We start from the raw sequence: 21,778 nt of genomic DNA, 5'->3' as shown, positions 1-21,778 counted from the left end.
AGGGCTGGGGAAGGTGAGTGTGACGGGGAGGAGGGTTATTTCATATAAAATACAAAAAAAGATTCTTTCTATCAGGGTAGCAAAATCAAACATAAAAGCATTGGCCTGGCTTCAGGGCAAACAGTTCCAGGTCTTTCCTGGTCAGCAGAGAGAATGTCTCTAGCACTTTCTAAAACTAATACTGCTCCTTGTGAAGTCAGTGGCAAAATTCACATAACTGGAGGAGCTAGAAATTATTGTATTTTAAAAGATAATTTAAAATCTGGTAAAACCTGTGGAAAGATCTTAAATCCTCAAAATTGGTGTATTTTCTGCAGCCATGGATTTATTGTGCCTCAGATTATAACCTTTTCACAGATAGTGTATTTTAGATACTTTTTTAATGAAGGCTACTAGAATACAGAATTGTTTATTGTTCATTTCCACCCATATTTCTGAGCACTCACTCCAGCATTTAAGAAAAAAAATCAGTATTTGGTTACATTAAAATTTTAATAGTATTACAACTGAGTAGATGCAAATATAAGGAAAAATATTCAGCCAGAAATTTAAAATATAACAAGTGCAGTTGTTCTTTAACCACTTTTAATAATAGTCACACAGAAGGAATGTAGAAGGGGCCATGATTCTTGGACCTACATGACCACCATTTATACTAACAGGTACAGCCAAAATTATATTAATATTGTATTGAGGCCCATTGGGTGTTATAAAAAGTCCAATTATTAAAGTAACATTATATTAGTTATTGTGTAATATGGAATACATTTTATAATAGCAAACAATTAATTTCACAAATAAGCTTATTGGTACTTTATATGGAAATTTATCTAGGGGGAACAAAGAAAAAGTTTGGGGACGTTTACTTTTAGTTACATTACTTTGTATGTCTGTGACTCCTGAATTGCTGCTTGAATACACATACCTCATATTTTCCAGTCATTTTCTTCTCTATACTAATATTTGTCTTCAGCAAGACTATCATGGATCTTTTAGATTCCATCTTCCCATGATTTCAGAAATATCCCAAGCTTAGATATAAAATACACATATAAATTTAGGTAAGGTCACATTTAAGAAAGATTTTTTTAGCAAAGAAAAGTAATAAAGATTATAAGCACTTTTTTTGGATTATAATTTTTATAAAACTGTTTGTCCTATGACTAATCACTTAATTATACAACATAGAAGAAGTGCTGTAAATAATCGTCATGAAAGAGATAAAGTCTTCTTTCTTACAGCATTAAATCTTCATTTGTTAATTCCTGCTTCAACTCCTCTTTTTGCACCAAGCCAGACGATGACAAGTTAGGATACTCAACATTGTAATCAATTCCTGACCCAGATTCAGATTCTGATTCTATTTCAGGTATGTCGTCAGCCCCAGATCCAGATTCCTCATCATAAAGTGAGAAAATACCAGGTTGCTCCTGAAATTTCTTCATCCTGAAATATAGGAGAAAAATCACAATACAATTTACTCATAAGGACAAATATGATTGTCCCATTCTGCTTAACACCCATCAGCTGACACTGAACTGCGCCTTTTCTCAATGAGAGACCAGGTGTGTGAAGTAATATCTTTTATTGGACCGACTTCTGTTGGTGAGAGAGACAAGCTTTTGAGCTACAGAGTGGTCTTCTTCAGGTCTTGGAAATGTACTCAGAGTGTCACAGATAAATACAAGGTCAAACAGATAGAATATGTGCGAAGTATGTATGCTAAACTAAGGGCTTGGCTACACTTGCAGATGTAGAGTGCCGGGAGTTAAAACAGCCTTCGGAGGCTGCAGCAAGGAAAATGCTGCTGTGTGTTTACAATGTCAGCTGCCAGCGCACTGGCATGGCCATATTAGCAGCTCTTACAATGCTCCAAAGAGCAGTGGATTGTGGTAGCTATTCCAGTGTGCAAGTGGCTGCAATGTGCTTTTCAAATGGGGGGATGGAGTGTGACAGGCAGTGTGTTATGCGTATGTGGGGGGAGAGACAGTGTGTTTTGGGAGGCTGAGAGTGTGTCAGCATGCTGTCTTGTAAGTTCACACAGCAGCAGACCCCTCTCTCCACGCCCCCCACCACACACACACAACAGCAGCATTCCACACTAATGGTTTGCTTTGTCTCAGAGCAGATAAGCATGCCGGCTTTCAGAAACGGAGCTTTGAAAGGGGATATCCACATCCCTGCAGCCGATTTCAAAACAATGAGAAGAGTGGCCACTTGACTTCAGGGGATTATGGGACGTTTCTGGAAGCCAATCACAGCGCAGTAATGCAATACCTCGTCCACACTGATGCCTGGGCGTTTCGGCCGAGGCGCAGAAGGCTTTATGCTTCTTGTGGAGGTGGATTACCAGGAACACTCCAGCTGCAGAGTCCAGGCGCTCTATGTGCCTTGCCAATGTGGACACCTCAGGAGTTAGGTTGCTCGGGGCTGCTTTAATGCACTCTAACTTGCAAGTGTAGCTAAGCCCTAAGAGACCATTCAAGGTGAAGTGGCTCATTAAGATCCCTAGTCATAGGACAAAAAGAGGGGTTAGTGGGTAACAGATTGTTGTAATAAGCCATGAATCCAGTGTCTTTATTAAGATTATGATTTTTAGTGTCTAGCAAAGTTATAATTTTAAGTTCCAAAGCTTGTCTTTTGAAAGTATTATGCAGGTTTTCTCAATATGAGGCAGTAGTAGGATCAGCAGCACCCAAGAGGGGTAGCGAGGCTTAAAAGCAGCCCTGGAGAAAAAAGGAGTGGTTCCCAGCTGGGAATAGGCAGGAGAAGCTTTGACCATGTCTACACTTACCAGGGATTGATGCGGCAGGGGTCGATTTAGCGGGTCTAGTGAAAATGTGCAAAAGTGACCACAGAGCGTTCTCCAATTGACTCAGGTACTCCATCAGAACGAGAGGAGTAAAGTAAGTCGACGGGAGAGCATCTCATGTCGACACAGCATGATGTAAACACCATAGTAAGTCGACCAAAGCTACGTCAACTCCAGCTACATTATTCACGTAGCTGGAGTAGCGTAACTTAGGTCGACTTACCTGGTAGTGTAGACAAGACCTTTGTCTCGGAAGGCCAACACAGCCACTCCTCCCTGGGATCACAGACCTTTCTTTCCTGGTAAAGTGCCCTTTTGGGCCAAAAATCCTTATATCCATTACTTAAAGAGTTTACATTCCTCAGGATTAGCCAGAGTCCTAACCCTTAATGGCAGGTGAATTTAGATCAATAGAAGGAAATACTTTATACAGCATGCAGTCATATTGAGAATTGACTCCTAAGGAGGTCAAATACCATCAATGGATTTTTTTAAAGGGAAATTTTATGACCAACAATATTTATAATGGCATTCAAGCCTCAGGTTTAAGAACATATGCTGATCATCAAAGACATCAGGAAACAGTATTTCCATTCTGGATCGCCATATATAATATTGCACAAGTGGCTAGGTGTACTGAAAACAGGGGTTGGATTGTGCCCTCATTAGAAATACCGAGGATTTGTCACTGCATGAGATGGGATACCAAATTTAATGGGCATTGATCTGACTGGCTATGACAAATCCTACGCAATATACCAGTTGTCTCCTTAGATTTTAGTGAAATATAATCATTATCCACACCAGCGTATTGTAAATGTCAAAATCTTAGCCATGTTTGTACTATCACTTAAAAATTAATACTCTTTCAACATGCAAAGGAAAATCAAATGCACAACAGTCTAAAGATAGATAGATAGATAGATAGATAGATAGATAGATAGATAGCCAAAATTATAACAGGGTTCAAAAAAGAATTAGATAAATTCATGAAAGATAGGTCCATCAATGGCTATTAGCCAGGATGGTAAGAGATGAAACCCCATGTTCTGAGTGTCCCTAGGCTCTGTTTGCCAGAAGCTGGAAGTGGATGAGATGGGGATGGATCACTCAATGATTCCCTGTTCTGTTCATTCCCTCTGAAGCACCTGGCATTGGCCACTGTTGGAAGACAGACGCTGGGCTCGATGGACCATGGATCTGAGCAGTATGATGGTTCTTATGTACATTAAAAGTCAAAGATGTAAGCGCCTTAGCTAAGAATACTGAAAGCTTATTGATGCCAACCATAAATACTGAAGGGACAATTCATTTACTTACAGAAATGGATCAGCCTTGGGAGGGAGGATTCTGTTAGCTCCACTTTCAGACATTTCAAACAACGGTCCTTTTTCTTCAATGCAGTTAGCAGACAAGATGTCAGGTCTGCATCTTACTCTCTGGAATCTTGCTTTCTGCACTGGAACACCTGATCAAATTATTCATACATTATTAGTATGAATTACTGTAGTCAATATTATGGACTATTTTACTTTATGAACTCCTGATCAGGAAACTGGTAGTTATAGTTATATGTATATATTTAGTGATTACCCAACCATAAACAATTCTGACAAGACATTTTTAAATTAATCAGTACTATCCATAAGTAATATTCCTGTATTCCATATTATATCCATATGGGCACATCTTCCAAACACTGAAGAAATTCCATATGAAACAGCTAGATGAACTTCCATGTCTCTTATGACAACACAAAGGAGTAGATTTCAGAATTAAATGGACATGTATGAAAAGGACACATACAGCATGGAAAGGCACATAACAATGTGAAAAGCATGGGTCCTGTCTTGTGAGGTGCCGAGCACACTCTGGCTGCCAGGTGCCAGAGCTGGTGTGGAGGCACAGAGCCTTCCTGTGGATTGCCCTAGCCTCCAGCAGATCACCCAGAATCTGCCAAAGGTAACCTACCTCCCCAACAGAACAATACTGAGGCAATCTCCATGAAAGAATCCTCACAGAGATTTCCTCCCCAACCCTCCCTGTGGGATCTGCCCATTAATAATAAGCCCCTGTAGCATAGATTGCAGAGCGTATTTACTGACTTCTTGGAAAGTAGCTGCTGCAGATGTTCACTAAACACTTTTCAGATGCTCTTTCACTTCCTCTCCTCTCACAATGTCTACCCTACATTCACATCTAAGGCTCGGCTGCAAAAGCTTTCTTAAAAAAATTTCAGAGGAGCAAAACAAAAAATAAACCAACAAACAAAACACTTGAAACCATCAAAAATACATTTAGGATTAAACTTTTTATCCTTCTTTTGGTATCATTAACTAATTGCATCTGAAGCCTCATGTTATATTCTCCTTCTTTTGGTATTTTAGTCTAATTTCATTTTGTTCTTTGGGAATGTCTCTTCTCCATAATTACAGGTCCTTTTAACATTGTCTGTTACCATACTGTACTGAGTCACTCTTCCAATCTTCTGATGCACACATTTCGTCTACAGGAGAAAGAATGTGTTTGGAGAGATACGTATAGCCATTATTCCACGTCTCTCTCATAGTACCTTTTCCTTTTCATCATTATTTCTTCTGTTTGTATATTATTAGTAAACTATTATTGTATATTAAAAGTAAAGTCTGTTTTTAATAAATGTAAGAAGTAATATGTACCACACCCTGAGTAATTTGTGTGCAAAAAATTCAGATAATAGTCATCCAAAGAAAACAATATTTAGGATGGAAACACCAGTAGATATCTAATTAATGAATATCGCTGTGATAATATCTCTACAGGAAATATACGTATGTGGCTTGAAAACTAGATGTCTCTTGTAAGAAATACATCCAGAATGTGTGTGTCATTGTGAAGCAATAATTTCCTTTTAGCTGTTATAGTGCACGGTGTTGTAATTTTTGCTGTATTGAATCAAACCCTTAACTTCCCCATACTTACACAAATTTCCTATTTCCTCATGAAACAAGTGAAGATATAATATCAGAAATATGCATCTTCTCAAATATTTGCTTACCTGTTAAGACCTTACATTCAACAATCAGACAGAAGTCCAAACAAACCCACTAAAGTCAATGGGTTGCCAGGGTATGAAAGAGGGCAAAATTAGGCACCATAGTTGCTTTTACAAAGTAAAATCTGTAATTTTACATATTATATGCAGGTGATTTATTAGCCTCACTGTTGATTGAAACAACTCCAATAAAGGTCTGCTTGAAGTCCTTACTTCCTGAAATTTAGATCCATTTTAGATTGCTGTATTTCAAACTCAGTTGATTGAAATAGCTGTAGATTACTGTGATCATAGCATGATGTTGATATATTCCAGCCACTACAAAAACAGTTGGCTAAGACATTTATATAGAACTTCTGCAACTTGCCATGTCCATCATTTAAATAATGTTTTTTATATAATAAATACTAATACTAACTACACATATCATCTATATAAGGAGGACAGAAAAGATCCACTTGCCAAAAACAATTTTATCATCATTGGCATTATACAAAAACTTATCTTGATGGAAAGTTTAACAAAAAAAAGATTTAATTTTATAAAAAATAGGTTTTATTATTCCTACTTCAAGGTCAATTACAAGTATTCTTTAAAATCAATAGTATACTTACTTGGCCTACACTACACAGTTTAGAAAGAGGATTATAGAAATAACAACCATTCACAATTTTACCTTGTGCTGTGTATCCCATAAAGAGGATTATACAAACAGCCAGGAAAATCCTCCCATTACATCTGACACGAGTCTGCATTTTGGCTTGCATTCTTCCACACTCCACCACTCTTCACCACGGCTTCACACTTAGGAAATAAAACGAGGCAATGAGATCGACTTTTAGAAAAGGATTCCAAAACCTCAAACCCAACCCATAACCTGCGTCACAACTTCCTGACTGAATTCAGTGAGACATCTACAATAAAAGCCGAGTCTAATTACGTGGTTTTTACTCAGACAAAAATCACCACTGACTTCAAGAGAAGTTTTGCCAGAGCAAAGAAAGTGGGTTTGGGTTCCCAGGAAGCACCATAATAAAAATGTTATTTCAGCTATTAGAAATGAGGGTCCAGAAGTATGTGACACAATCCTGCCTACCCACAGGCTTTCCCCTAAACATACAGTACCTGCAGATATGTCAGCTGTCAGAGGTCAAGTGTACATTTGCCACTCCTAGTAAAAAAAAAAAAGTAGCAGTTTGTTGATATCCCAAACTTTCAGGCAACTGTAGTGTTGCATTGGCAACACAAGTATATTTCCCCTTTCTAAAGCAAGCTTTGATAAGCTTATTGTTTGTAGCAGGATCAGTGTGAAATGTGAAGCTTACACGGTCTGCGAAACTCTCACTTGGGAAAAACTCTTAAATTCAGGATTTGTATTCCAACAGCTTTTTTATTTCTTGGAAGGTGGAAGCCTGGACCTACATAACAGCAGTGAGGAGAATTTTTTCAGTACATTTATAAAGTAAATCTTAGTAGAAATTCCCCTTGAAAATTTCCAGCTGGTTCCCCAGATGCCAGCTAGGTTTTAGAACAACATGTCACAATTCCCAAAGTAACTGCACCTCTGACCCATGCATGACCTCTTTGATGGCACCCTGTTTAGGTCTCAAGCCTCTTGCCATCACCTTTCAGGGAAGGGATCCCACAATGCACTTTCTCCAGACTGGGGAATTGGGCTGCAGATTCCTGCAATTCACTGTGTTTCTCTTAGCCTGTCTCACTGTAGTTAAGCACCTGCAGTCCTGTTCTCTCAATAGCAATAACAGAGTTAACCAGTGACCATCCAGTTCTCATAAATCAAAGTACTATTTATTCAGAACAAAAGCATTACAGAGAAAACATATAATAAAAACAATAAACAGTTTATCTGCAGATCTAATTTACCAGGCAGTCAGCCATCTTCCACATGGGGATCCTGATCAAATTAAAGTACTTCAGGCACTTCTCACATAGCCTGCTACTATTGATCACAGTTTCATGTCAGTTCCCAGATCAGGACAGTCTCCTTATATAGTTTACAGTTCTTTGTTTGCCATGCCTTTTGAACCAGGACAAATTGGTATATGCGCTATCTCCCCTGGGTATGAAACTTCCACAGACTTGTTACCTGTACTAAAAATTTGCATTAATTACCGCACAGTGATCTGAGTTGGTGAATTTAGTTTAGAACCATTTAGCTCATCTATTGACCCAGAAATACAATCACTAGCCCATAAAGATACATATAACATATAAAGGTGATGCAATAGTCTTTGAATATTCCATGTGTCAATAGCACCTGTCACATCTCAATATAATAATCTTTGAATAGTCTGTATTTCCAGTGTATTGCATCTGTCACACAGAATTTGGTATAGTAGTTCCTGCCTCCTGATCTCCCAGCAGACTACAAAACCAATTGAGACCATGTAAAGGATTCTAACTACTAGACTTTCTATTAGGAAGCCCCATTTGAACTCTGTAAGTTAAAGAAAAATAATTTCTTTTTGTGGCATTAGCACTCCAACAGGTGGGTAAGAAATGTGTGTGTTGATCAAACCTGGCCAAGATCTGCACTGATTGCACCCATAAAGGAAAAGCAAGAAAAGCAGTTAGGGAGAAAGAAAACAAATGGAAGTGGGACTTGAAATGGGGAGAGAGAGAGAGGATAGGGCCCAGCCCTGGAAGTACTCATAGCAGGTGAGGTCTTTGATCAAATAGCATTATAAGGGCGTCCTGTCTACTCAAGCAACTGAGCTGTTTCTGACATCCAGATTTAAACACGGCTCTTCCTGAGGCCTCTCCTCCCTGAACTAGGGTGAGGACTGGTGTGGACAGGGCCAAATAGGGTGACCAGATAGCAAGTGTGAAAAATCAGGACAAGAGGTGGGGACTAATAGGTGCCTATATAAGAAAAAGCCCCAAAAATCGGGACTGTCCCTATAAAATCAGGACATCTGGTCACTTAGGGCCAAACAGTGTTTAACTCTGGATTCAGACAGCATGATTAACTCATATTAGAACTAGGTGTTGATCAGGCTCTCTGTACCTGGTGTTGAATACATTTTGGTCCTGTTCACACCACCACCCCAGCAGTGTTCCACGGCAGTTGTGGGGATCTAAGGGGTACTGGAAAGGGATAGAATTCAAGGGAAGTAGCTCAAGCTGGCATAAACAAAAGTGTTTGACACATTATTTCATTACAGTTATACCAATATACAGGGGCATGCACAAGGGGAGGCAAGCAGGGGCCTGGGCCCCCGCAATAATTGGCGGGGGCAGAGAACTCCTCTGGCCCCAGTGCCATGGTTTGGAAAGCGAGCTCCTCCATCTTAGGGGCAGCGACAGCAAGCTCATGTGGCCCTAGGGCCCTGGCAAGGAGAGGGAGCATCTCCAGCCCCGGGGCCATGGCAGGAGCTGACAGCTCCTCCGGCCCTGGGGCCATGGTGGGGGCACAGAACATGTCCCTCCAAAACGAGTGATATTTAAATTCCTGTGCATGTCCCTGCCAGTATAGGTTTCAGAGTAGCAGCTGTGTTAGTCTGTACTCACAAAAAGAAAAGGAGGACTTGTGGCACCTTAGAGACTAACAAATTTATTTGAGCATAAGCTTTCATGAGCTACAGCTCACTTCATCGGATGCATTCCGGAAAATCTATACTGAAAAGTCTTCCCATGTGGATAAGGCCTTAGTGCTTTCCAAAGGAAGGAGTCTCTTTCCCTTATGTGAATGAGATTTAGGGCATGGCTACACTACAGAGTTTACAGCGGCACAGCTGCACCAATGCAACTGCGCTGCTATAAGCTCTCTAATGCAGCCGCTCTAAGCCAACAGACGAGAACTCTCCCGTCGGCTTAACTACTCCAGCCCCCGTGAGCGCCGGCGCTTATGATGGTATAACTTATGTCGTTCATGGGGGTGATTTATTCAAGTTATACCAACATAAAATTTATTCAAGTTATACCAACATCAACTCTAGTGTAGACATAGCCTTAGTCTTCCTATGGTATTTCCTGCTGAAGACATGCCTCAGAATCCTGCTATAAGGACAATTCATTGGAGCTAGATACTTGACAGTATCTTTTCAAAAAGAGGGCAAACCTTGAAAGGGTTTCAGTATAGTTTAGCTCTCAGCCTATTATACTACAGCACTGCCATAGATGCTGTTGAAGCATTCAGAACCTGGGTGAATCTCAGGGTGCCAGATATGTTCAGTTTATGCACACAAAACTGTCTGCCCCAATGTCAGTCCTTATTTTATCAATTGCTTTAGACTTTTTAGGATTAAAGTTATATTCCCAAAGATCTTTTAGACCATAGTGTTTATTTTGACAGATTGCTGCTTTCAAAAGGGAACAGCCATGAAAGCACAAAAGAATTCTATGGGAGAGAAGGGCAAAAGTCCTATTAATAATCATAATTTCATTTCTTGTATGAAGGTCAATGTGATCTTCACCTGAATGCCACAAGCCTATTTCTTAAGTCCTACAGTAACAATAAACAATCTGCATGCCCTTGCATTTCCTGGAAGACAACAGATTTCAGGTGCCCCCTTACTCTTTGGAGATTTAGAATAAAGTTCAGAAGTCACAAGCCATACAAGATGGTAGCTACCTAAAAAGAGAAAAGCAATGAGTAAGAGAAGATGCCTCAGTGATCATTAAAAACAAACAACTTAGAAGGAAAAACTTGAAGAACTCTGATTTAGCATGAAGGGTCATCAACAACAACAACAACATGGAAGGGACTGTAAAGAAAAACTCACAACTATAACAGTGCATGTTTGCAGGAGTGGAAGCTATATTCACAAGTTGAGGAGCCTTGCTACAGTTCTGTTGCAATTCTCCCTATCCATACTCTGTAAATATCAACTAAGTGGTTTGTCTGGATAAATACAGGCTGTACCCTCTTCGACTTGATCCCTGATAATAGATGCTAAAAGAGTTCATTGTACTTGAAAAAATATATTATTAATTCACTACATAAATAAATTATAGTTTTTCTAGAACATGGGAATCACTAAAAGGTGCTGATTGCTGACTCTGAAAGCAATGATTAGGACAGAAGCACTAAAATGCTTAAGCACTTATATACAGTACCCACTTCCATTTTCACATCACTAAAACCACCATAACATTAGTAGCTTCTGATGAAGACAGAGTTGTTTCTCGCTACGAACCTATGTAACCCATTCTGACATAACATATTTTGACCTAGTATTATTTCCTGAAATTGAATTACTTGATGAACTTTCTAATGAGGTAGTAAATTTAGGACACAATTCCACATTGTTAAAGCTTGTCTACACATGAAGTTGCACTAGTTTAATTAAACGGCTGAAACCCCTTGTGTGGATATGCTTATGGAAGTTTAAAACTGGTTGATCCATTTAGCTTGCCCTGTACAGAAAAACCGACAAACATTTAAAATATTTTAAATCTATTTATGAGCATCCACACATGAAGTTGCACCACTTTAGCTACCATGCTGAAGAATTAAGCCCAAGCTTTCTGTTCCTTTTCATTGTACCAGTTTATTTGCAAAGATATTTGTCAGTTGCCACATTATTTTAATGACTCCATGAGTAAAAGAGAGCTTAAGTAACTTTCCTCCTCACCCCCCCTCCCCCGCTCCAGTAAGCCTCTGCATATAGGCAAAAACTTTGTGTGCATCAGGTTTCAGATTCATGATTTATCACTGAATTACAAACTTCAGAACATGTTTTTCTGTAGTGGAAAAAAACAGACCCAAAGTTATTGCAGTACTACAGTATAATAACCCTCTTGCAAAGGTAAGGCTGTGACAGTATCCCATTTAATATGGAATTCCTGTTGCATTCAAACCTCTTTCAATCATAAGGGAAATTTATTCTCAGCGTTAAACTCATTTTATTTATTTCTTACTCCAAATTCTTTCCTACATATCATACAAAGATGTCAACCACAGGTGCCTAGGGAAATAGTGTCACTACAGTTCCATTTGTTTTAGTTTGCATCCTACTCCTCTGTCAGTGAACCTCTGAAAATGTATAAAGGCTGTTGATGTGAATCACACCTCAAGAAGCTGACCACATTTGGCCGTTATTCTTACTGCCATATGTGCTACTTCCTATTTTTAGCATGAACTTTTTTTTTTTAAGTTGTGATCATCATCAGTAGGAAACAAAGAAAATATACACTGAAATTTTATCAGCTTTTAACCTCTTTTAGGTCATAGAAATTGTTCCTACAATAACATCAACTTTCCACTAATCATGGGCAAATATTGTAGGGTGTGAAGCTCTAAAGGAGGCTTGCACATTGTTATGTATTGCATCTCATAGTAGCTCAGTACCTTTCCCACCTTTGTGCTGAAAACTCCAAGCACCACCAAGATTCAGGGGAGTTGTTGTCTGAAACAACACCGTCACCCACAAAATGAATTCACTGCTCCTCCTCCTCTCATTCTCTTCAGACTTGTTTTGGTTTTCTGAGTAAGCCATGGGGAGAAGGGAGTACAAACTAAATCATTTAGCGGTGGGTGGAACACATGAAAAAATAATTCTAGAGAGGGATCAGCTAGGTGGAGATTAATAAGGATCCAGTCACCCGTTCATTCCAGCAGCACAAAGTAGCTGTAAAGCTGGCAGTTCTGGTCACTTGGGAACATTTGAATGTTTTGCTTTTTTTTTCCCCCATGTCAGCTGAGAACCAGAAGAACTGAGCATATGTGTTTAACAACTATTAATATAAAAGGGAATCACTTGTATTACATTTCCCACACCGTGGGCCAATTCTGCACTGTCTTGCACCTCCTGTAGTAATTTATACTTGCATAAAGTAGGCCAGACTCTCTGATGAGGTGTGGCATCCCTGCATCATGACAACCTACAACTATGTGTTCTGTCCCTTGTAGCTAGAGTACTCCTCACCTAGCTCTAACTCAGCACATGGGGAGTGGCCTTCCACAGAGCTGCAGCACAGTTTGGGGGCTGAAAAGCTGAGTTTTAAGCCACCCTTGCACCATCCTTCTCAACTTTTGCTCTGTGGAGTTGCACTGCACCCCAGGATTTAGCCTAGTCAGTGCCGAGAGTGTAAAAAACTACCATTCTGATATGATGGCAATTTACATTCACTTTGCCCAGGTGTAAATGATGAAACAAGGTATAAGGCAAATGCCCAGTGATGGCATAATAGCCCCTAACAGCCTTGTCTATACTAGAGAAATTGGGCATTCTAGTACACCATGTGGTCCCCTTAACATAGCTGTAACACACCTCACATCCACACACAAAATGTTCCCAACAGGCACAATAATCACTATTTGGATTAGACCCCCTTTGAGCATGGCTCACCACTATGATCTCCTCCACCTACCCCAGTGGTGGCAGAGATTGCTGGCACAATAGCTAATGGTACAAATAGACCTCCAGGACCATCCTACCTGCACCAATCATTTCTTATTAGGTCACCTGTCCAGTCTACTTTCTGCACTCCACACACAGGTCAAGTTGGCTGGAAGATGGATTCCTGTGCAAACAGTGCTTACTACATACAGTGAAGCTGAGTTTCACACTATTTTCACTGCGATCAACTTCTTCTTTGACTTGTTCAACTTACTCTGATTCTGTCACTGGCTTGTCTCAGAGGAGATTTTCATATGAAAGTGTTGCCATCTGGCCTGAAGCCAATGTGCAAGTGCTGGTAGCCATCAGGGGAGAAGAGAGGATCTAGGGCCAAATGAACTCATGACAGATATTCTATGACCAGGTGGCTGAGTGACTGGTCAAGATGGGGTGTAACTCAAAGCAGACACAGTGCCCTGAAAAGATAATGGGAATGAGGGTCCTATATAATAAGACAAGGGACAGCAATAGTAGGTCTAGGTCTTGGTAAAAAATATGCCCCTTTTACAATGAGCTGGACTGAATGCTTGTGACTCTTGCTTCCATGCAGGGATACTTCTGAACAGCACCATGGGACTGTGCAGTACAGTGGTTAGGGCCAACTCTGTGAACCATGCAGACCAGCAGAATGAGGAAGTAGACCAGGACTTGCTGGAGATATTGCCAGGATTTCAGAATCTATTTAGGGAGACCAAAAATCCAGGGATGAGAGCAGAGATGGTTGAGAAGAAGGAAGCATCAGTTGACCGGGGTGGAGTACAGCAGGTATGCAAGTTTTTATGGTCAAATGTACCAAAAAGGCCTGATTTTGCAAGCAAAGGGCTGGGCAGTTTTTGAAGTTCCTACAAATGCTAACTTTTTAAAAGTTTTTTGTTAAATGAAATGATATAAGATACCAATGACAGAGTTCTCACTAACCTTGCAATCTCTCTCATTTCAAACTTTTAGATAAAAATAGTCTTAGGTCAGATAAGAAAAAACAAAAACCCATGTGATTAAAATATTAAAACTGCTAATCAGCAAAAAGAAAGGCTGTTTCCTGTTTATGATATGAGCCATCACACAAAAAGACCTTTTCCGTAACTGGTGTTCTTCGAGATATGTTGCTCATGTCTACTTCACAATAGGTGTGCGTGCTCGCCATGTGCACTGGTGCCGAAAGTTTTTCCCCGAGCAGTACCCATAGGGGGGAGCACCCTAGCAACCCCTGGAGTGGTGCCTCCATGGCGCAGTATGCTCTCCCCCCACCCTCAGGTCCTTCTTGCCAGACAACTCCAACAGAGGGGAAGGAGGGCGGGATGTAGAATAGACATGAGCAACACATCTCAAAGAACACCAGTTACAGAAAAGGTAACTGTCTTTTCTTCTTCGAGTGATTGCTCAGGTGAATTCCACAATAGGTGATTCCAAGCTATAGCTGTTGAAGGTGGGTAGGAGTTCACAAATTCTTGGGATGGAGTACCACCCTGCCAAACCCGGCGGCATCCCTGGTTTGGGAGACGATCACATAATGCGAGGTGAACGTGTGAACCAAAGACCACATGGCAGCCTTACAAATGTCCTGGATGGGGACGTGGGCCAAGAAGGCAGCCGACAAGGCTTGCGCTCGAGTCGAGTGCACTTTCACAATTGGTGGCGGGGGGATACCCGCCACATCATAACAGGTATGGATGCATGAAGTGACCCAGTTGGAGAGCCGCTGAGTGGAGATCGACCGACCTCTCATGTGCTCAGCCGAGGCGATGAACAGTTGCGAGGACTTTTTGAATGGCTTGGTCCGCTTGAGGTAGAAAGCCAGAGCCTGTCGCACACCGAGCATGTGGAGACAGTGCTCCCCACTGGATGCGTGGGGCTTGGGGCAGAGGACCAGTAGAAAAATGTCCTGACTCATGTGATAGGCGGAGACCATCTTCGTGAGGAATGTAGGGTGTGGAAGGAGCTGGACCTTGTCCCTATGAAAAACCGTGTATGGAGGCTTGGAGGTCAGGGCCCTGAGCTCCGAGACCCACCTGGCCGACCTGATAGCGACCAGGAGGGCCACCTTCCACGAGAGGTGGGACCAGGAGCACGTGGCTAGTGGCTCAAATGGGGGCCCCGTGAGACGGGCCAACACCAGGTTCAGGTCCCACTGCGGGACCGGGGGCCTAGCATACGGAAAAAGACAGTCCAACCCCTTGAGGAACTGGCCAGTCATAGCATGGGAGAATACCATGTGACCCTGCACCAGCGGATGGAAGACCGATATGCAGATGCACCTTGACTGACAAGGGTGCCAGGCCCTGGGCTCTAAGGTGGAAAAGATAGTCCAGGATAAGATGGATCGGGGCGGCCACCAGGGAAACGCCCCACGCATCTGCCCATCTGGAGAACCGGAACCACTTTGCCAAGTAGGTGCGGCATGTGGAGGACCGTCTGCTTTCTAGGAGGACGCGTTGAACCCCTTCTAAGCACGTCCTTTCCTCCCGACCTAACCATTGAGCAGCCATGCTGAGAGGTGGAGAGCCACTAGGTTGGGGTGGAGGAGGCGGCCCTGGTCCTGGGAGAGCAGGGTGGAACGGCAACGGCCATGGTGGAGCAACCGCCAGGCCCGTGAGGATCCCGTACCAATGTTGCCTGGGCCATGCCGGGGCAATCAGGAGGACCCGGGCCTTGTCCATCTTCATTTTCCAGGACCTTGCTGATCAGTGGGAACAGGGGGAAGGCATACAGAAACTGGCCTGACGAGGACAGGAGAAAGGCATTGGAGATAGCGCCCCGTCCCAGTCCCTCCTTGGAATAGAACCGGGGACAGCGCCGGTTTTGCCGAGTTGCGAACAGGTCCACCTGGGGAGTCCCACACACTCGGAAAAGCCTGTGAGCCACTTCCGGGTGGAGAGACCACTCATGCTGAAAGGAGAAGTTTCTGCTCAAGTGATCTGCCCGCATGTTCCGGGCATCCGGTAGATGGAAGGCCTTTAGGCAGATGTTGTGGGCTATACATAAATCCCACAGCCTGAGGGGTTCACGGCAGAGAATCGGGCCCCGCCTTGCCTGTTGATATAGAACATGGAGGCCGTGTTGTCCGTGAGGACCCTGACCACCCTGCCCTCCAGGTGTGAGCGGAAGGCCACGCACGCCAGCCGCACCACCCTGAGTTCCTTGACGTTTATGTGTATGGTCAGATCCTGAGCCGACCACAGACCTTGGGTCTGAACATTCCCCACATGGGCCCCCCAAACCAGGTCTGACACATCGGACACCAGTTCCAGCGATGGGACCCTGTCCCTGAATGGGATCCCTTGGAGCATGTTACTTGGGGCGGACCATCACCATAGGGAGGCGATCACCAAGTCGGGTATGGTGAGGATTTTGTCCATCCTGTCCCTGGCCTGGGAGAACTTCGAGGCCAATCACAGCTGGAGGGGCTTCATCCTGAATCTGGCACGATGGACCATGTACGTGCACACCGACATGTGACCCAAAAGCTGGAGGCATGTTCTGGATGTTGTCACCGGGAAACTTGTGACCGTGTCAATGAGCCCCTTCAGGCTCTCGAACCTCAAACCTGGGTCCAGTGGGAGGGAGACTCGGGCCAATGAGGCATCCAGGAGCGCCCTGATAAACTCTATGCGTCGAACCGGTACTAACGTGGACTTGGTGTTGTTTACCAACAGGCCCAAAGCGGTGCACGTGGACAGCAGGAGCGTCACACGATCCCTCACCTGCGACCAGGAGCTGCCCTTGACCAGCCAATCATCCAGATAGGGAAAGATCTGGAGCCCCCGGTGCCTGAGGTAGGCCGCTACTACTGACATACATTTTGTAAATACCCTGGGGGCAGTGGACAGGCCAAACGGGAGGACCGTAAATTGGTAGTGATTCTGCCCCACCACAAAATGGAGGAAGCATCTGTGCCCCTTGAATATATGAATGTGGAAGTACACATCCTGCAGATCGAGGGCAGCGTACCGGTCCCCAGGATCCAGGGAGGGGATGACGGAGGCCAGGGAGACCATGCGAAACTTGAGCTTCACCATGTACTGGTTCAGACGTTGCAGATCTGGGATGGGCCTGAGTCCCCCTTGGGCCTTCAGGATAAGGAAATAGCAGGAGTAGTACCCCTTGCCTTTGAACTCCCCGGGCACCACTTCCACTGCTTCTAGGCCCAGGAGCCACCCCACTTCCTGCTCCAGCAGAGCTTCATGCGAGGGGTCCCCCAGGAGTGACGGGGGCAGGGGATGGTTGGGCAGTGAGGAAGTAAACTGGAGGGTGTAGCCCTGTGAGATGGTGTTGAGGACCCATTGGTCTGAGGTCAGCTGCAACTGCTCCGGGAGGAAAGCACAAAACAAATTGAAAAAGGGAAGCTTTATTGAGGGTGGATCCCTGATGAGAACTGGCAGGGCGCCCCTGAGCATCCCATCAAAACTGCCTTTTCCCCACCTGCTTGCCCTTGGAGAACCCAGGTTGGGAGGCAGGTCGAGACTGCCTCTGAGGGCGCCTCTTATAGTCCCGCGACTTCTTATAGGCGGCCTCGTATTTCGGGTGGGTGGCCTGAGCAGGAGTCTGCTGCAGCTTGAACTTAGATTTAGCTGGAGATGGAACATAGAGACCCCAAGTCTGGAGGGTTGTGCGGGAGTCTTTCATGCATGTAGCTTTGTATCCGTTTGTTCCACAAACAGCTTTGCCGTCAAACAGGAGATCCTGCATGGAGGTCTGTGCCTTGCTGGACAGCCCAGAGAGCAGGAGCCACAACGCTCTTCTCATGGACACCGCGGAGGCCCCGGACTGCGCGGCCATGTCCGCCACATCCGAAGCTGCCTGCAGGGTTGCCCTGGCAGCCGCTGTACCCTCCTCCACTAGCACTTTGAACTCCTTCCTATCACGCTTCTGGAGGGAGTCCTCGAACTTGGGCAGGGAGCCCCACAGATTGAACTCATACCGGTCCAGGAGAGCCTGGTGGTTTGCCACTCGTAACTGAAAGCTCGAGGATGAATAAATTTTTCTTTCAAAAGAGTCCAGCCTCTGTGAGTCTTTATTTTTTGGGGTAGGGGCTGGCTGGGAATGCCATTCCCTCTGGTTAACCAACTCAACCACAAGGGAGTTGGGCGCCGGGTGGGTATAAGTACTTGTATCCCTTGGCAGGTACAAAGTACTTGCGTTCCGCCCTCTTAGAGATGGGGGCCAATGAGGCCGGTGTTTGCCACAGGGCATTTGAAATTTTTGCCACCCCTTCATGGAGAGGCAAGAACACCCTGCCCGGTGCTGAAGAGGACAGCACATTAAATGGGGAGTTCAAGGGCTTCTCCATTTCTTCTGCCTGGAGGTGGAGGCTTGTTTCCACCCTTTTTATGAGTTCTTGGTGGGCCCTAAAGTCCTCCTGCAGGACGGAGGGGGGCAGGGCCGTAATTGCCTCATCCAGGGAGGGCGAGGAGGCCGGTGCAGTGCTCTGGGTGTCCGCCAGCACCGGAGGGTCCACCACCTGGTCGGTCTCTGGGCACGGTGCTGAGGATATATGTCTCACTGACTCCTTTCTCACAGGTCTGGAGAGGGAGGCCAATGGTCCTTCTGAGGCTCCGGCCACCAAGCGAGCTCCCACCGGGGGCTGCATCAGGGGCCACGGTGCCCACTGGTACCATTGGGCCGGCCATGGGGCCTGGTGCCACTGCACCTGCTGCGGCACCGGTGGAGCCTGTTGTTCAGCCTGGCTGGCCTGGCCCAGCCAACATACGACCTGCCATTGTCCCTGGACCGGGAGGAGAGGCGATGCCGGGAACGACGCAGACCACGGGACCGCGATCCAGACGTGGAGGACTGGTACCATTGGTAACAGCTGCTCTGCGATCGGCTCTGACGGGCAGACCCGCGATGGCAAGATGATGGTGATGGACGCCCGGGGCTGAGGAGGAGATGGCTTAGCGGGGTCTTGGAGTGGGATTCCAAGCGGGAACAGCGTCAACGTCCGTGCCGTGACCGGCTGCAATAACCCCTCCAAGGCAAGGACCTTTGGCGACGTCTACCTCAGTCCCCTCGGTTGCCGAGATTTTCGGTCGGATGGAACCCAACCAGACAGTCTGGTGGGAGTCGAGGGCAATCCATGTGGACTTTACCTGAACGATCACTGTGTGGCGAACGGCATCGGGAATGTTCCCTGGACCGAGACTGGTACTGAGCTCGGGGTGACAGTGGAGATCCCAGCAGCAGCTTGCCCCTGGAGTGTGGGGCCAACATCGGCGGTGTTCCTGGTACCAGCATGGACGTAACGACCCAGGCCGCCTACAGGGCCTCCGGCGTGAATGGCATCCAGACATCCAGGGAGGTCTGCTCTGAAGGGGCCGGGCTACTCCGCTCTACATGAGTCGAAGGCCTAGAGGCGGGTGGGGATCGAGGATTGCCTGGCACGGCTTTAGCTTCTGTCCTGGGTTTCCCTTGTTGCCGCTGCGAAGAAGGCATCTTTCTGCCTTCTTAGCGTGCCCTATGGATGGGGAGCGGTGCCGACTGGTCGATGGCACCGGAAGGTTGCCGCGCACCGACACCGCAGTGCCTGGTGCCGGCTCAGAGTGGCGTGCCGGAGTCGGGGTCAGCGCCAACTCCATGAGAATGGCCTGGAGCCTAATGTCCCTCTCTCTCTTGGTCTGAGGCTTAAAGGACTTCAAATTTTGCAACAATTGCTGATACGGGTTTCTCCCAAACAGCACAGACAGTCTGCATGCGGGTCACTCCTTGGCATAGATCGCCTACAAGTGCTGCATGACTTAAAACCCGAGGCGCAGGGCATGCCCCGGCCTGGGTTCTCTGACTAACTGAACTAACTAAACAGCTAATTAACTACAGGTACCAACACTGAATGAACAAACAGTTCTGGGGACTAGCTACAGCAAAGCTGGAGCAGAGTAGTTCGGACGCACCTTCACTGGCAGCAAGAAGGAACTGAGGGTGGGGGGAACGCGCAGCTCCCCTTATAATGTGCCATGGAGGCACCACTCCAGGTGTCGCTGGGGCGCTCCCCCCATGGGTACTGCTAGGGGGAAAACTTCTGGCACCGGTGCACATGGCGAGCAGGCACACCTATTGTGAAATACACATAAGCAATCACTCAAAGAAGAAACCTACATGTAGCGTATTCCAAACTCAACACTATCTAATGATGAAAGGCCCCATGCTACTGTGGGGCCATTTATTTCATTCTCTAAGCAAGGCATGGAAGCCCCATTGCTTCCAATTTTTAAAATTACAGTGGCCAAAATATTGGAAAATGCATTGTAGGAAACAAAATATGTCGTAGGAAACACACTTGCATTTTCAGGGAGATAGAAACTGGGAGATGTAAAAGACCTATTAGAATGGATGGTCTTGGTCTATGTTATAGTAATGACATGAGGCCAGACACAGTTGTACAACAAGTGGAAACCACTACTTAAAAGAAACTAAAGGATTTTATTATAATAAAATATCATTGCTTACTTAGAACAAAGACTTAGAGCAGACTTCAGATGCACCAGTGACATCAGCAATGCATGACACAAGGGCTTGCCAACTCTGTGATTGCCCTGATATCATTTGTCAGAGAAAAATACTTGGTGGCGGGGGAGGAGGAGAGGGAGGAGAAGGGAGCCTTTCCTAATTAGTAATCAATAAAAATCATTATCCACAAAATAAAAGGTCTCAAAATCACTGAAGAAAATTAAAGAACCACAGCTAGTTTTGAAAACACACAGAGGACCTTGCTGTGTGTGGTTAGGTTATACATGATAGTCATTTATTTAAGTTCTCTTAAGAACAGAGAGTGGAATTTATAAAAGTGCTCTGCATTGGTCTAACTATCCCCATTGAACTCCGTGGCAAAATTCCCACTGACTTCAATGACCAGAGTTAAGATAAGAATGAGTGTTTTGAAAGTCCCACTCAAAGTGCTTACTAATTATTATAGTTCTGATATTACCCTTGGAACAGAAATAACATTTTCATAGTCTTTGTTATTTAATACATTACCTGAGCACAGGGACAGAAGAAATCTTAAAAGCTGAACGGAGTGTTGTTGCCATGTTGCTCCCAGGATATTAGAGAGACAAGATGGGTGAAGTAATATCATTTATTGGACCAACTTCTGCTAATGAAAGGGACAAGTTTTCGAGCTACACAGAGCTCTTCCTCGTGTCCTGGGACTAATTCAGCTAGAACAACGCTGCATACTGCTATTTCAGGTGTGCTTTTCATATGTGGCTTTTTATATGTTAGAAACATCAAATCCTGCAACCTAAAAGATCTGAGGGAGGAAAAAAGGTGGATCAGGAGTCGGTTATTTGAGAATACAACCCTTACAGCGCACTTTTAATGAGATAAACTTCAGAGAAGGCATTTCAAATCTTTTATCAAAGCTTTAAAAAAATCACCCTTTATTAATGTGTTGGATATTCTTTTGCAAAAATATGTTTTTCCCACTAATTCATCATACTTCCCCATTACTACTTCTTACAACTGCTGGACCCAAGAACTGACATTTTCAAATCACATGTAAAGCAGATTAAGAGCTTTGCATTTTTCTGTGGCATTAGTTTTGATGGGAGGGGGTTGCTTTTCTTGTATATTTCT

At 44.5% G+C, this 21,778-nt stretch overlaps 1 protein-coding gene across 3 annotated transcripts; it reads right to left on the bottom strand.

Moving 5' to 3' along the window:
- Positions 1-393: 393 nt before the first annotated feature.
- On the bottom strand, positions 394-21,197 carry SRGN (serglycin). Of its 3 annotated transcripts, none has more exons than XM_077821839.1 (5): positions 21,179-21,197; positions 6,523-6,650; positions 4,133-4,280; positions 1,240-1,446; positions 394-1,031 (listed from the first exon to the last, which is right to left on the bottom strand). In XM_077821839.1, exons 2-5 carry the CDS (start codon positions 6,611-6,613, stop codon positions 1,016-1,018), a joined length of 462 nt encoding a protein of 153 aa, XP_077677965.1. In that variant the 5' UTR covers positions 6,614-6,650; positions 21,179-21,197; the 3' UTR covers positions 394-1,015. The 3 variants fall into 3 exon arrangements, with proteins under 3 accessions (XP_077677965.1, XP_077677964.1, XP_077677966.1); XM_077821838.1 differs by lacking the exon at positions 21,179-21,197 and adding an exon at positions 6,972-7,017; XM_077821840.1 differs by lacking the exon at positions 21,179-21,197 and adding an exon at positions 6,972-7,004 and having other exon boundaries at positions 394-1,446.
- Between the last annotated feature and the right edge of the window lie 581 nt (positions 21,198-21,778).

The sequence above is a fragment of the Eretmochelys imbricata genome, chromosome 7 (genome assembly GCF_965152235.1).
Source record: "Eretmochelys imbricata isolate rEreImb1 chromosome 7, rEreImb1.hap1, whole genome shotgun sequence".
Lineage (NCBI taxonomy): Eukaryota > Metazoa > Chordata > Testudines > Cheloniidae > Eretmochelys > Eretmochelys imbricata.
The sequence above is the reverse complement of the archived record's forward strand: the minus strand, read 5'-3'. Positions and strand labels throughout refer to the sequence as shown.